The 16,900-nt window shown below is 37.0% G+C and overlaps 1 protein-coding gene across 5 annotated transcripts in view; it reads right to left on the reverse strand.

Moving 5' to 3' along the window:
* The window catches only part of WWP1 (WW domain containing E3 ubiquitin protein ligase 1), a 147,239-nt gene that overhangs the window by 53,786 nt on the left and 76,553 nt on the right, over positions 1–16,900 (reverse strand). For all 5 annotated transcript variants that reach the window (XM_059166086.1, XM_059166085.1, XM_059166083.1 and 2 more), the window contains 10 exons: positions 16,139–16,313; positions 13,982–14,036; positions 13,813–13,897; positions 13,555–13,683; positions 10,721–10,796; positions 10,543–10,614; positions 8,663–8,751; positions 5,087–5,246; positions 1,999–2,132; positions 1,770–1,910 (listed from right to left, as the gene is read on the reverse strand). In XM_059166086.1, the coding sequence (XP_059022069.1) occupies positions 1,770–1,910; positions 1,999–2,132; positions 5,087–5,246; positions 8,663–8,751; positions 10,543–10,614; positions 10,721–10,796; positions 13,555–13,683; positions 13,813–13,897; positions 13,982–14,036; positions 16,139–16,313 (1,116 nt within the window). The remainder of the gene's footprint in view (positions 1–1,769; positions 1,911–1,998; positions 2,133–5,086; positions 5,247–8,662; positions 8,752–10,542; positions 10,615–10,720; positions 10,797–13,554; positions 13,684–13,812; positions 13,898–13,981; positions 14,037–16,138; positions 16,314–16,900) is intronic.

The following is a 16,900-nucleotide window of genomic DNA, read 5'->3' on the forward strand; positions in this document are numbered from 1 at the left end:
GTCCCTGAGAGGAACAGCACAGGCTACTGATGAGGAGAAGCCAGCCATACCAGCAGATAAAAGAAAGGCAACTTATCCACATTCCTCTGCTTCTTGGATCACCTTCTCTATTAAGGCAAACCTTTCATCCTTGCCGCCTCCACAACTGTTGTTCATCAAGTACTCGTCCTCTTTTGCCCATGCCCTCAACTCTACCATCCTACCCTCTTCCCATTTACCCACATGGGTGCTCAGACTATTATTTTCCAAAACCCTTCCTTCAACCCAGTATTTCTTTTTAATTATTCTCTTCCTCTCTTTACCACCACTCCAATTAAGAGAGTACTCTATATGTCACTGCCTCCACTTACAACCTCCGGTTCACCCAAATTTTAAACCACTGTAATGGTCTGGGACTTTCATCATCTTTACCAGGGGGAAAAACAAACAACTTTCTTCATAAATGTCACCAAAGAGTTCTAAATTGTCGAGATGCCCTCTTCAAAATTATTCCTACTGCATGTGAACTTCCTGCACACTGGGCATCAGCATTCCCAAGTCTCATGTAGTTCTTCCCTGGTCAGTATTACCATTCCTGATCTGATCTAACTTTGGCTACTCCTTTGTTTTCTTTACTGGTTTCACTATTCCAGAAATGTTTATCACTGAGATCTCTGCCTTCTTTTCTCACTATTTACTACTTGAAGATGTTATACTCAATTACCTAAGTTTTAACTATCATAGAAAAGCCAATAATTCTTAAATTCCCAAATCCTGCTTTCCTCCTCAGATATTAAAGTCCTTTCTCCTTGAATATCCTGCTAAAACATGCCAACTATTAACCAATCCAGAAACCCTAAATACATCATATGCTGGTATTTTCCCCACTACATGTAATTGGTTATCGAATCTGAACTATTTTATTTCTATAATATCCTCAAAACTCCATTCCCTCACTTTCATCTCTACAGTGTCTTGTTTCAGGCCTACGATACTCAATTTCTAGGAGAATGAAAGAGCCTCCGTGTTCTGATCTCTGAGTACTTCCTTCCATTCATTCATTTATCCCTCCCAGTTTGTCCTCCACAAAGATACCAGAATAAGCCTTCCAGAAACTATTCTGATCATCCCATCTTGGTTGTGGTTAGTTTTTGGTCACTCTTATATTAGAGCACATTTAGGAAATGGAGATTTAGATAACCATCATTACACAGTACGTGAAGAAAATCCATATGGTGCAGGATCATGGAATTCAAGGGAACAGAGAGTTTCAAGATAGAGGCTGTGGCAGGTACTGTGAAAAGACTAAGTTAAAGAGGAAAAGTGAGCTGGAAGTGGAACTGAGCATCAGCGTGCTGGGCACAGGCTGGCTGCGGAATGGGCTTCGCTACTACCTGACAGAGCACCCTGGGTGCTTCATTTAGAAATAAAGAAACTGCACAGTCTTTGCAAAGCCCTTTTTAGTCCTAAAGTTCCATAAATTTTGATCTGGACAAAGGTCAGAATGTTTAGAGCAAGCAGAAGTGAAAAAGTGTCTTATTTCAAGAACACTAATACTGTCGAGAAGAACTTAAATAAGGCAAAGAAGTTATTTTAGTACATTTGAATTTTTGAGTCCTGTCAGAGTAGAGAGCAAGTGACAAAAAAGGATAAATGGAAGGAGGAATGAATGTGCAACAGCTTCCCAGAGGAGTGAACATGGGGTCAAATTAAAGGCACAGATAGAGGAGTTAGTTCTGACATACTCCAGAAGCTCTAGAGATTAAGGTCAATCAGGTGTATCACCTTACCCGATATATTCATCTTTGTTCTCCTCAGTCACCAGGATATTGGAACCTCCTAACTTCAGGTCATGCGAAGTAACCTTTCCCAAAATTTCCATGTCAACAGAAAAGTACATTTCTAAGCCACATTCTTCAATGTTGTTATCTCTGGGTGATACAAATGTATATCAACTAATTAACATGGTATCTAAATTGGCTCCAAGAAAATGTCTTATTGAAAGATAAATCTTCAAACCTTATCCAGATAAGGGAGTTGTAAAATTCAGTATCAATAGATTCCAAATCCTTAATAGTCAGTTTTTTACTTAGCATACGTTTGTAGAATGGTAAAGAGAAACCAGTATCAATAAACTTCCCATGAAAAAGTGCCTGCCAAGAGAAATAAAAAATTTTGCTTAAAAATTTATAAAACAGTATTTTTCTTATTCAGAGCACAATAACAGAAATCATGAGGCTTCACAAGCAAAATAAGCACTTAATAAAAGTAACCAGGATAAATCATGAAAACCAAAATATTATGCAAAATGCTAAGTATGACACACAAATTACAGTTACATGACTTCAAACACTTAACTCTATCATGTCCTACCAATAACTGTCAACGAGAATGGTCAAACAACAGTACCAAAACCCCACTCTTTCTAGTATGTTTTATAAATTAAATTGGCCTAAATGGATGCAGAAATACAGATGGAGCCTCAGGGCTCCTGTGCATGCACCTGGCAAGACCGAACCCATCTGCCTTCCTCCTGCTCACAACAGCCAACACAAAAAGCACCAGACCCCCTCCTCACACCCCGACTTTCACCACCAACTGCCCATCCATCTCAATATCCAATTCCATTTCTCACACCTCCCTAACTCCCAAAACCATCTCTTATGCTTGCCTTCTAAAGCTCGTGATCCATCATTAACAAAATCCGCCCCCAACTCCTTCCCTGTAGATACTTTAGCATCTTGATTTAACAACATCTAGCCTTTTTCTGAAGACTTTGCTTCCATCCCAAGTCCTCCCACAGGGGTGCTGTTTCTTTCCCATCCCCCTCACGTCAACAGGCCTGGAAGTAGGGCAGGTGTTGCTCATTACTAATTCCTTCTCCCCAAATCTGCCCATCTTAAAGTTCATAGCTTCATATGTCCTTGAGTGGCTCATGGCCACTTCCCTGCACCCACTTTGCTGCCATCAACCCTAGATCTCGGAGTTTCTCCTTATTACGCCCTCAATGCTATGTTCTTCTACACCACCATCATAATTTTAGACATTTCAATATCTACAATGATGATTTGCTTAATACCCTTTTTAGTCCTTTCTGTAACCTTAGTGCTCTTAGCTAAACATTTTTAACATCAGATACTGTTACTAGCAATAATGGCATTCTTTCACAAACACAATTTTAACCATCACCTAATTTCCTAGCTTACTACCTTTTGTAGTGATATTTGTAACTTCTGATCCCCCTTGGATCTAAACAATACATGCAACCTTATCACTATTTCTCAGCTTCTCAACAAAGTTATTCTCTCCTTATTCAGTTTTGATTCCATCATCAAATCACTAAAATTACTCCAGTGTACACCTTCAAACCCAGCCTCTCCTCAAAGAAATTCTGGCAAAATCCAAAGCCCAGGTAAACACAACCCTTAACCTACTGCATGCCTATGCCTGGGTATTGGAACATGCGAGAAATGCAAACACAACCATGCTGACTAGTTCCTGACCAACAACCTCCAGCAGGAACTTAGTGCTGCCTGATTAGCTGTACTTCCCCACTGTACTCTCTCTCCCGGGGGACTATTATTCCTCAAATACTTTTCCCTACTCCTCACTCTGAGCTAATGATCTTGCTTTCTGTATCATTGAGGAAACAGAAGCCACCAGAAGAGAATTTTTGTGTTCCACCACATCTGCTCACTACTAGCATCTGAATCTATACACTCTATTACCTCATACTTCTATGTGTGCACAGATCTCTTCATCTCTCCTACTCACTGTCATTGCTCCCATATTCCCTATCCCTTTGACTTCATCAAATTCTTTCTTCTTACTTATCATTATCTGCATGTAAATGTTTTAGTCTCATGACATTCCCTGCTCAAAACCCTTTTGTGAATTTCCAGAAGTCTCACACAGTTATCTTTCAACCCCATCTCCCACCAAATTCTCTCTCATATACTCTGCTCCACACATGCCATTTTTCAATCAAAACTATAATTCTCAGTCATTAAGCGACTGCCTTCAGCTCAGGTCATGATCCCAGAGTCCTGGGATCAAGTCCCACATCAGGCTCCCTGCTCAGCAGAGACCCTCCTTCTCCCTCTCCCTCTGCCTGCCACTCTGCCTACCTGTGCTGTCAAATAAATAAATAAAGTCTTTTAAAAAAACAAAAAGAAATATGTAATTCCACATTGGAACCTTTTTTTCCCCTGTTCCTTTATGTCTAGAATATTACTCTCCAAGATATATGCATCATTCAATCCCTTGCTTTCAGTTTCTGTTCATGTGTTACCCCCCCAAGAGTCCACCTCTAATCATGCCATATAGAAAAGCAGCATTCCTTCTCCCTCAGCACATACTTGTGTGTTATTCTGTTTCCCTCTGATAGAATTTAGATCCCTGAGAGCAGGGACTGTGTCTTTTTATCATGGTCTCATCTCTGTCATACAATGATACCATAGTCGATGCTTAATAAATATTTGCTAAGTGAATAGACAGAAAGTACAAATAAATACAACATTTCTGAAAAGACAAGAGTCCCACAAGAGTTTCTGCAAAGCTCTAAGAACTCCCAAAACATGGGGCGCCTGGGTGGCTCAGTGGGTTAAGCCTCTGCCTTCGGCTCAGGTCATGAGCCTAGGGTCCTGGGATCGAACCATGTGGGGTTTGCCACATCGGGCTTTCTGCTCAGCAGGGAGCCTGCTTCCCCTCCTCTCTCTCTCTGTCTGCCTCTCTGCCTACTTGTAATCTCTCTCTCTGTCAAATAAATAAATAAAATCTTAAAAAAAAAAAAAAAAGAACTCCCAAAACATCAGTCAAGTGCAATTTTTAATACAACTCAGATTTTCTTTTTATTCAGAAGTAGTCACACCGTAATTAAACTTTAATTTATAAAATGAAAGGACTTTTAAAGACTAAGTGGCTGCATTGATAATCCTTATATTCATAATCTTGATTTCATACAGGTACACCAAAAATACGGTACTCTCCTTTCTAGGCAAACTTCCTTGGTAACAAAATATGTGAATACACATAACCAAGGATAACATGCATCATTAAGTCCTCTCCAAAATACTTCTGAAATAAGTAGAAGAAAATAAGAACTTACCATAGCAATAAAGCGACCAATAAAACAGAAGTATGAAAGATGGTCTGGGTTAATGGTTGATGCTGGATTTATTTGAAGACAATAGTTGTTCTTGCCAGCATACTCAAATAAGCAATACATGGGGTTCAAAACTTCATGTGAAAGCAAGAAAAACCATTCTCTAAAAGAAAATAGTATTATTTTTTAGCATTCATACATACATGAATTTAAAAACAAATCTTAGATACACCCATACACATATCATCTCTCTGCTCAACAGCCTTTCATAACTCTGCTGACCAATTCCTTAGCCCTCCAATTAAGTCCTTCTAAGATCTGGCCCTCTGCTCAGTTACCTGCAGTTCCTATGATGCCCAACTACAAACTTGGTGCTACTCACAGGTAACAGGCTTATTTCTCTGCCACACTTTTGTTTGGGTATGTCTCCTCAGTGTCAACTCAGCCTCGGTAGGTCCCACTTGCTTTCAGTCCAACTGAGACTCATCCCACTTTCATCATATTTGTTTGTATCAATCACTGAACGCTTTGTGGTACTGTGATAACAATCACAATATTATTCATTTTCCTGCACATGACCTGCCCATCAACTAGACTAAAAGCTCCTCAAAAGCAAAAGTCATGTGTTCATATACATTTTTGTATCCTTAACTCATAGGCATTCTAGGATCTACCTAGATTGGTTTTAGTTAAGTATCTGCTGCTGATACTGACATACACAGTACTGCGGCTATGCAGCAGTTTTAGTTTTATTGCCAACAAATTACAAATGGAACTAAAACTAAAAACATGGCATCTTTAAATGTGATAAGCATTCTGTAACGTATCACCACCTATTTCCCCTTATTTAGCAAAGTCTAATAATGAAATCTAACTAGATAAAAGATTAATAATTCATATCACAAAATAAACCCAATCTGCAAGACTTTCAATAATAATTTCTTCTAAGCAGGGTTCCAAGCTCAAATGCTTATAGTGATCAGTACACATGGCTTCTTTCTCTGTATGGGCTTCACATTCTCTACTTAGCCACAATCCCCCCCATTAAGGAAAAATTCTTTCTAGGCAGATAATCACCACCCTTAGATGACAGTGCCGTGGTGTGCAGAGTGAAAAAGTGTATCTATCCCACAGAACTGAATCAGCTATGCAGATTCAGCCAACTGATGCCATGTGAGAAGGTGGGAACGTGGGTCTAGGGTTTTTAAAGAGAAGCCAGAAATCTTGATTCTTAAGCATAATCTAGTGATTTTCTTTAATGCTGTCAAATAATGGGAAAAAATTTAAAATCACAATGGGTGCCATTATTAGGCAGGCTAAATCTGGCCTGGAAGCCCATTCACAAAAGTTTTTCTAAAGCTTTAAAAATACCATCTCAGAAACTGCCTGACTGGTAGAGACGAGAATCTTTTCCTAAACAAAATCAAGTAAGAAATGATAAACACCAATTCACAAAACTAAATCCAGTCCCAAAGTAGTAGTTGAACCAAGTGACTTCACACTGTGACAAGGCTCAGGTTAAAACAGGCCCCCAGGGGAAAGGACTGACAGATCTGTGATAATTGGTTCAGATGCAAAAACAAAAACAAAATGAAAAACTAGAAATAAATTTTCTAGTTGCTGCAGATCACTTTTAGCAAACAGCAGCCCAGAGAAAACTGAATATATTCAAAAGAAGAAAGCCTGTACTTGGTATCTGACCTATATACCCTGACATTGAAAGAAAATAAAGAAAAATTATAACAAGAAGTGGAAGAGTTCACTTTCAGCATATCCTTTACTGTACTCCCAAATAAACTAGAGATAGTAGAGGTTAAAAAAAATTATGAGACAACAGATGAGGTAGCAGAGCCTAGAGAAGAAAATGAAGAAAACAGTAAAGCCACTAATGAAGAAAAATCACATTAGAAGCAACAAAATGTAGGGCAGTACTGCATACAGTGACATGAGGACAGGTTTGAGAAAATCAAAACAAAACTGAAAAGAAAGATAAAAATAATCAGAGAAAAGATGACAGACATGTAAGACTGACAAAGAAGATTCCACATACCCATGATTGATGTTCCTGAAGAAAAATGGAACAAATGGAACAGAAAAAATATTCAAAGACATAATAGAAGAAAATTTCCCTTAAGAAAGATCTTAATATGTTCCTAAGAAAAGATATAAAACAATCAACAATGAAATTAACAAACTTCAAGGAAAAGGACTGTGTGGGCATCCAAAGGGGGTAAAAAAAAGTTTCCTACAAGGGGCTGGCCTTCTACTTCACCTGCTGTAACATTCAATGCTAGAAGACAGGGAAGTGGTGGAGAAACTACTGCTGCATAAGAAATTTGTATCTAGTGAAGCTGTTTATATACAAAAGCAACTGAAAACACATTTTCAAACATGCAAAACTAAAGGAGTGTATCACCCTTGTGAACTCCTGAATAAATCAAAACATGGAAACATGAATCAAATTTAAGAATTCAGGAATAAGAAAATCATGTTACTGAGTAACTGAATGTATGCATTAAAACCCTCAAAACATGAAACTAAACCCAAACAGCTGAGGTGACTCTAAGTACAGACAAACATACAAATGTTACAAAGTCAGACACTGTAAAAAATAAAACCGTATTTCATTGCTAAGGTAGATCTTTTTAATATCTGAATATTCCTGAAAATGAGATAAATCACAATAGATGTGATATGATAGGTAGTGTTTCTTTTCTGAAAAAGCTTAATAATGGACTAGAGAAGAAAATATGCTAATTAACCAACTCTGATAATTCCACAAATATGCTCCCATTTATCTCTTTTTGCCCGCTATACAGAAATTGTGAGTTTGTAATTCTGTACACCTCTGAAATACTAGTTTAAAAAGATCTGTTCCTGTGAAAAGGTTTAATACTTTTAAAAGGTTTAATGAGGGTGTTCTGCTAAAAAACAAATTGTTGTCAAATTATATTTGGGCAAAGCAAAAATTTTTATAGTTATTCATTAAAAAAATTAAAAATTAAAAGGATTTCCCACTCATATTGCTTCACATTTTCTACTGTTAACAATGAATGTTTTTAATGAATGTGAAAAACTATTCTCAAAGACTCAGACTGGATTAAAACAGAAACATAAAACATTGTTACATAGTAAAAATTCAGAAACAACCTTATGTATGCTGATCCATTAATTACGGTATCTACATAAAATGTAATATTACACAGAGAAATAGTAGCACCATTAAATAAAGGAGTAGTATTACTAGCTCCATATAAGATATGAAAAGATGTCCATGAAATACAAAACAATAAAATGAAGTTGCTATATTGTGCATATTGTATCATCAATTCTGTTTTAAAAAACCAGCAAATATGTATTATACTACACATACATACAAATTTTTATAAATGCACAGAAAATGTATAGGATAACCACACCAGTTATAGTAATGCTTACCTCTAGAATTGCACTAATATTTTTTGTTTTTTAAAAATAACTTTGGATTGCTACTGAAAAAATGTATGTTTTCAAGAATACATCCATTGCATACAATGGAGACATACTTATTTCAAAGCAGATGTGTGTTTTTTATTTTACCTTGCTAGACCACCATAATCAAGTCCTTCTTCTCCTCTAAATATTACATATAATCGCCTTCTCAAGTCATAGGGTTTTAATGCCATAATCTAATTAAAAACAAAAACATGGATACTTAAAACACTCATATACAGCATAAGCTTCTTCCAAAACAATTCAATTTAAATTTCATCTGCATTTCCAAAATTACACAGTTCCTTATCTCATACAACAATGCCTTCAACTGGGGATCAGCTGATGTGTTCCATGAACTAGTAGATATATTATACCTTACTCTATTAAGCTTTCTGTGATTCACCTTCTAAAATCTCTTTCCCCTCTTCTACTATCAAATGGTAGTTCTACTTTGGGTTAGTGGCAAGAAAGAGTGACACAGAAAGCATTTAAGTTTATAAAATATTCCTTCCCCTGTTGCTCCTCAAATTTTACCAAAATCTTGTAAAAAGTGATTTGCAAATTTTTCAACATTTGATGAAAAGCAAAAGAGCTTGTTTTGGGCCCTGCTTATACCACTATTCCATTTCTCAGTACTAAAGGAACTCAGCTAAAGCAAAGGATTTATACAATACGTAAACCCAATTTTCATAATCCTTAAAAGCTTACAGTAGGATTCTAGCAAACAGGCTTTACTTCTGGATAACAATTACTTCTACCACACATGTCAAAACCAAAGCCAAGACCGCCATGTCTGGGAGACAGCAGAGCTCACCAGCAGGACTTCGCCTCATAGGCAGTCACGCTTGTCAAACAGACCCTGCTTCTCCCCACACCAAAGAACAAAGCAAAATAAAATCTTTCATGAATCTGGATGATATACACTTACTACAAGAAAGCTCAAACAGCTTATAACAAGCTAGGAATTTATTAAAACTCAAACCAAAAAAGTTTTGATAACAGCTGTATTACGTATCTTGCCCAAATTCCAACAGCTAGTAAAGTTAGGATTTGAACATCTCTAATTTTTGAGTGCCGCTATTACATTTTGGCTTGTTTATGTAAAAATCGCTGTGTACCTGTATACACAGGGACTTTCAGTTCATCACTGTAATACTTAGTGTGTGTATGGGGGGGGGGGGGGAGAATGAGAGACTTTAGAAAATTCTCCACAACATCAGAAAAAAAGAACTAATAATATTTTGATTTTTAATCTGTAAATATTCTGCAGATCATTCAGGAAAGGCAGAAACATTAGATTTAATTCATTCACCAAATGTTTACTGAAAACCTGCTATGTGCAAGGCACTATTCTAGATACTGAGCATAACAGCAATAAATGAAGTAGCTGGTGTTCCCATGGGAGCTCTAGTAAGGGAGACAAAATGGGTCACGTGGTGCTGTGTGTTACTGAAAAGAATACATAAAGGGCTAGGGCTAGAATGGGACTATGAGGGAGGTGAGCAGGGACTCCCATCTTAACTAGTGTGGCTCAAACGAGGTCTCTCTGGGATCCTAATCTTTAAACTGAAAATCTTTAAACTGAAACCTATAGGAGGACAATGAACATTAGGATTACTGAAGGGATACTGATTTAATTTTAATTTGGTAGTATTATCAAGACTTAAGTTTGAGTTAATGAAGTCGTAGAAAAGTAACTGTCAGAATGTGTCAACTTGTTCCAGAAGCCTTTTAAGCTTCATTTAAAATGGACTTAATGGTACCCGTTATCTCAAAGGAATGTTGTGAGGATAAATTAAATGAAATGATACTCGTAAGATGCCAGTGCCAAACACATGGCAATCAGTTGCTACATGATGGGGTTTATTATGACTATTATTATTAGGGACACTCAGTAAGTGGCAGTCATGGTTTAAAATTTCTAAACCCTAACTCCCTTTATATATATAGAATATAATTGTTTCTTCTGATAAAATCTTCCTTACCTGTTGGAAGGAATCTTCAAATAGTGTCTGTCTGGATACATTGATCTTTACATGACTGGGTAGTGCATTAGACTAAAAACAAAAATAATACCATGATATCATGTATGGTACAGTAAAGGTAAGTATAAAGATAAGACTAAATGGTTATGAACATAAGATTTATTTACCACTGTAGTACCTGGCACAAATAACGGAAGTGGGCAAGTTTCCATCTAAAGCTGCGTTCATAAGCAATCTGTGGACCACCTTTAGTTCTAAAGGAAAAAAACAAACAAACATATATTAATCTGAAATAAAATTGGATATATAATATTCAGTATGAAACTGGAGTATACCAGAGTCCTAGAAATGACCACAGGAAAGTTACTTGCTGGGACAGCAGATAACATTTGGTGGGCCAAGAGGCTTGTGCAGCTCGGACACACACAAAGAGCAAGATTGCATGCATGTATGGGTCTTTTGTAAAGAAGTCAGTTAAACGAAATATTAAGTTTATTACTGACTATTAAAAAAAAAACAAAAAAACTCTGATAATACTTAAAACTAAGGAGGACAGAAGCTCTAGGTAGAAAAGAACAAGAAAGGAAATTCTATCATAACTTATACCTAACCTCAAATTGAAAGAAACACTGCTGACATGTATGCAAAGCAAAAGTAATTTCTAAGAACAAGTGACATCCAGGTCACACAGCTCAACTGATCGCTGAGGGAAGAGGCAGAGTGGGTGGTATGGGGGGGCAGGTTCAATTCACATTGAGAAGGCCTGGGTATTCTGCCTTTTGAGGGAGAACCTAAGATACAAGCACAAAGACCTTTCATGATCTTAGGGAACATTTTGGAATGGATGGAAAATGTTCTCTTATGTTGTTAGGTTCAAGTGAATTTACTGAACAAATATCTGTGAAATATATAGTATTACCTGACATTCTTCTAGCCAATGAGAGTGTTATTTGTTAATAAAATAGGTAACAAAACCTGTTTTTATGGAGTTAATATACCAGTGAAGGGGACAGACAAGATACAAAATAAAGAAGTAAACTATATATGCAGTGTGTTAGAAGAGGATAATTTTTTTTTTTTTTAAGATTTTATTTATTTGACACAAAGAGGTAACAAGCAGGCAGAGAGGCAGGCATAGAGAGGGGAGGGAACCAGGCTCCTGGCTAAACAGAGAGCCTGACGCAGGGCTCAATCCCAGGACCCCGAGACCATGACCAGAGCCGAAGGCAGAAGCTCAACCCTCTAAGCCACCCAGGCACCCCAGAAGGGAGTAAATGTTTTATCACTCCTGCTCCTCAAAGAGGAGGAGGGGGAAGGGAGAGAGAAGGGAGAGAGAAACAGAAAGGCAGTGTAAAAAAGACATGGAGTGGTACAGTGAGAAGTTTAAATTTCTGAAATGGTGAACAGTGCTGAGTTCACGGGCAAATTAATATTTGAGCAAAAACAGGAAAGGTATTATGTCATGTACATATTTGGGGAAAGAGCAGAATAAAAGCTACGACCCAGAGGTAAAAGCCCAGGTGCTTGAAGTATAGCTAGGGGGCCCGTGAAGCTGAAGGAGAGTGAATGAGGGGAGAAAACAGAGATGAAATTGAAGCGGTAACAGGTCACATTCTATAAGGCTGTGGAGGCCACTGTGAGGACTCTCCTTTTCACTCCGAGATGGGAAATCACTGAGAAGTTTTTGTGTGAAGGAATGACTTTATACTCAATAGAGGGAGAAAAAAAAAAGTCAATCCTGTTGCTTTAAGAATTACACTGTAAGAGGTGTGATAGAAAGCAGACAGACAGAGGCACCACTCCAGCTGACCATGTGGTGGCAGTGGATATGGTAAGACCTACGTGGATTCTGGACATACTCTCAAGCTGAGGTAGCTAGAAATGTATTGTGTCAAATGCTCCTAAATTAAATGAGACAGGAACACAACCAACCCCTGAATAAACAATTAACAATGGTGATGGAGATCACTGGTGTCCTTAACAAATTCAGGGTCAGTGGAACTTCCTTATAGTCTGTTTGAAAGAGAAATTAGAAACAGCAATGTAGAAATAATGCTTTCAGGTACTTTTTCTTTAAAGGCCAGTAATAATAAGAATTTTCAAAGAATTAATTTAGAAGGTAAAATGTTGTGTTTTTATTTGTTTTTTCATCTAGGAGAAATACCAGTTGATGAGATTTAATTCAGTAGAAGAAAAACTGATGATGGAGGATAGCAAGATGGTAACTGCTGGAGCAATTAAATGGGAAAGAAGGGGGAAATATCCAGAGTGCCAGCAAAGGGACTGGTCTTTGATAGGAACATTGACAGTTCATCTACAGGATCAAAAAGGAAAACAGATGCTGGGAGGTGGGCAGATGTGACAGTAGGAATAAGCAAAACAAACAAAAAACAAAAAAACCCTTTTATGGTTGCTTCTATTTTCTTTGTGATGCAAAGATATCACACTTAAGAGTTTAAGGATGAAGGTGAGCTCTATTTTAACATATTTTTATCTGGAAAATTCAAATGTGTTAACATCTCATTCCTTTATGAATTGTAGTACCATAATATGCAGTTAAGAGCACAGACTCTGTGAACAGACTGCCTTGGTCTGAAACCAGCTCCATTCCCTTCTGTCTGGTTTTGCACAAGTTAGTTATGCTCCATAAGTCTCAGTTTCGGCACTGAAAAAGGGAAAATAATAGTATCTCTCTCAAGGGGTCGTTGGGAGATAAAATGAGTAGTTTATACAACACTCGTAGAGTACTATGCTGCACATAGCAATCACGAGAGAAATATTTGCTAGCGTTACTATTAACACATTACGTGCTACAAATTCCTTCTCTAGTAATGTAAAGCAAAAATGGGTATACCAGGCTATTACTTACATAGGTTTTCTTGATCCACAAAGTACAATCTGTTGCTAAACTTGAGGCTAAATTTTTAGTATATGTGCTGCAGAAGTGAGCATTTGAAGCTAAATTTTTATGTCCTCATTAAATAGCATTTAAGACTTCAGGTTTTCACTTACACAGATGATTTCCCATTGCGAGGATCTTTGAATGTTGTAGTTCTTGTATTATGATCAACAAAGTACCTAACACCTTCCCGAGTATACCTAATTTCCCAGCCTTCTGGCAGAGGTTCTTCATTCTGTAAGCTAAAAGATAACATTACAGTCAGAAGGTGAGTATCTTCTAGGTACTAAAAACATTAGAATCAAGATTTACTTGATTTTATCCATAGATCTATGTAAGATGACTTAGTGAAGGGCTTAGTACGCACATACCCTTGAGTTCTGGGATCTTCCCACTGGGTTGTTTTTGTGTTATGATTCACAAAGTAAACCCTGTCGGTTGAATCCACTCTTTTTTCTAAAAAATAGAGTGAGCAGAGCATTTAATCACTCTTTACTAAATATACCTTCAGACATTTTTATCAACAACATATCAGCTTACCCCAGCCTGGTGGCAAAGGCCCATATGGGTCATTTTCTGCAGCTAACATTGAAGCCTGATTGGAGAAATGGTTGGAGGGAAAAATAAAAACATTAATATAAAAGCAGAGATAAACTAAATACTTTGTAGAACAATATTTTATAGTAATTTTCTAAAAAATATAATAAAGGAATGTAAATACAGTGATTTCAAGATACAAAGTACATTTAAAAATGTCATGAGTTAAGAGGGGCCCATCAGTTGATAAAATCATTAATTTTTCTAGGATGATTTAGAAATAATATACTGAGATTAATATTTTAATTCTTTAAACATTTTAATTTAATTAGATTTCAATCTAATAATTAATTTTTAATTTGTTTAGCCCTTCTATAATAACTTGTTGGGAGTGAAGTGAGAAGAGCATATAGAAAATTATGGTGTTTAAATGAAAAATATTACTTGTTTAAAATTACAACAATAATCACAGTTCCCTTTAAGACACACCTATTAATAAAATCAACATTAAAATCCAGTATCATCTTTGTAAACTTTTATCTTAGTATTAGTATCTTTTATATATTCATAAATAAACATTCATGCCTACATATATTATTGCCCAGAAATATATTCAGAAGAAAATATAAACATTGCACTATCAATTTAAAAGAACGACAAATGTAAAAATCATCACCTGAAAAATTACATCTTAATGACAGTTATACATAATATTTTATAACCTTTTAATAGATGCTAATTTTACCTAATATCCACTTCCCACACCTCCGTCCATGACACTCAAATCACTGTTTTGTTCGAGACAGCAATGTGTCCGTCTAATATTCCACTCCCAGCCTTCCTCACAGTTGAGTTGGCAGAATGACCAAGTCTAGTCGGGAGTACTGGTTGAAGTCCCTGGTAAGGACACCCCTTTACAAGTAAAAAGGCAGGGCTTGCAAGATAAAAGCCATCTGCCCTTCTCACTCCCTTTTCCCCATCTTCTTTTGTACGGTGGGGAATGAAGCCCATGAAGCATGGTAATGATGCACAAAGAATTGGGTTAACAGGTGACATTACTGAGCTGATGTATGCATTAGCCGGGACTTTCATCCCAGACTTGTGCTATACTTAGATAATTACACCTCAACCCATTTAAGGATGTTCTCTGCAGAACACACTTCTACTACATCCCTATGACCCGATTCTGCCCTGTTTCTGCGAGGCTTTCATATATACAGCTAAGATGACCCAGAACAAAAGCACACAGTACCTAATTTCTTGTTTACTACATACAGCAACAGTGAAATCTTACTACAGATTTCTGTACAAATTACCAAAGAACCAGCTGGTGGCAGCAGGAAATGCTATGTAAGCTGGGTTGGCCCCCTCCCTCTCTGCTGGCTATAGATCACCAGGAGAATGGGTCAACCTGCAAATGAGAACTTATTATTTAATCAGTGAAGAAAATGGAGCTGAAAGAGCCAGCCTGAGGCAAGATAATGGAAAAGAGTTATTTAAGTTTTCTTTTTGTGTCTTTCCTATTTCCTCCCTATTTGCTAGCCTCTATGTTTCAGGTTTTCAAGTTGCCTCAAAACACTCTCTAGAGTTGTCTGGTACTTAAAATTTATATTTTCCACTTCCTGTGATCAAACCTGTTTAATGAAGATTTCCCTTTACCCCAAGTCTTCTTGTGGATGTTTGCTTTGGCAATAAATGGATGATCAATAGGTCAAATTTTCAAATAGCTTAGATATTTTGGACAACACTATCTCCAATCCCAGGAATATCTCTGGTAGGTCAAACACATTAAGTTGTTTCTGACAATGTGGAATGGGAATCAGAACAGCTGGAAAAGGGCAAGACTGGTCTTAAATAAAATCAGGAGCAAACAAAATGATTATAATTAAAGGCAAAGAACTGGGAATTAGTAAAGCCATATTGTTTGATTAAGAAATTTCACTTACAAACTACCACTTAAAAAAGACAAAAGCTGTAATATTGCTAGTAAACCAGAATTTAAAAAAAAACTTAGTATGTATGTATATCAGAATTATTTATTAAAGAGTAAATAAAAAAATACCTTGCAGTGCAGTCTATAACATTTAAAAATCACCAAAGTAGAAAAGAGCAAATGCCTGGAGGAAAGAGCTGTATGGACATCTTACAATCTGCTATTACCGAATAGAGGTATCTCTGGTTGAACTGTTGCATAGCTCCTTGCAATTGGTTCCGCTGAGACTGCCACTGCTCAAAGTTTCGAACAGACTCCATGGTAGGCCGCTGCCAGGTTGTTGTTCTGGTGTTATGATCCACATAATAAACTCTGCCACGATCATCAACTCTTCTTTCCCAACTGCCACAAACAAAACAAGCATTAATAAAAATTAAACAGAAACTGGTAAGTATTTAGTTAATACTTCACTCATATAATTTAAAAATCAGAGGCAGAACATATCTTTAAAATTTTGAATATGTAACCTGCTTTTTGGGGGCTAAATTGCCTTCCATTCTACCACTATATGATTTCTGAGAACTATCTAAAAAAGGGGCCAAAGACTGAAAAGTCCCAGTTATCAATCTGGCTACCCTCTCTCTTTTTCTGGTTAAGAAGCTACTGAGTGCTCACTGTACACCTAGCAATCTGCCCCTTAGCACCTGCCCAAGTTCAGGGCTGTAACTCGATTCTTACAGGTCTTTAACCTTCCAGCCGTTATCTGGTTGCTGAACACAAATGTAGATGCAATCATGTCATCCCACCTATCAGAGCTCTCCCACATGACATTAAAATGAAACCCTTCACCATTTCAGCCTCCTCTACCCTAAGATCTTTCAAGGGAGCTACATGAGAGTCAAATAACTACTTGCTGGTCCCAAGTGTATCGTATGTTTCCCTTTATCATCTCTTTGTCTGAATATTCCCTCAAAACAAAATGCTCTTTC

This window comes from Mustela lutreola, chromosome 3 (genome assembly GCF_030435805.1).
Source record: "Mustela lutreola isolate mMusLut2 chromosome 3, mMusLut2.pri, whole genome shotgun sequence".
NCBI classification, from domain to species: domain Eukaryota; kingdom Metazoa; phylum Chordata; class Mammalia; order Carnivora; family Mustelidae; genus Mustela; species Mustela lutreola.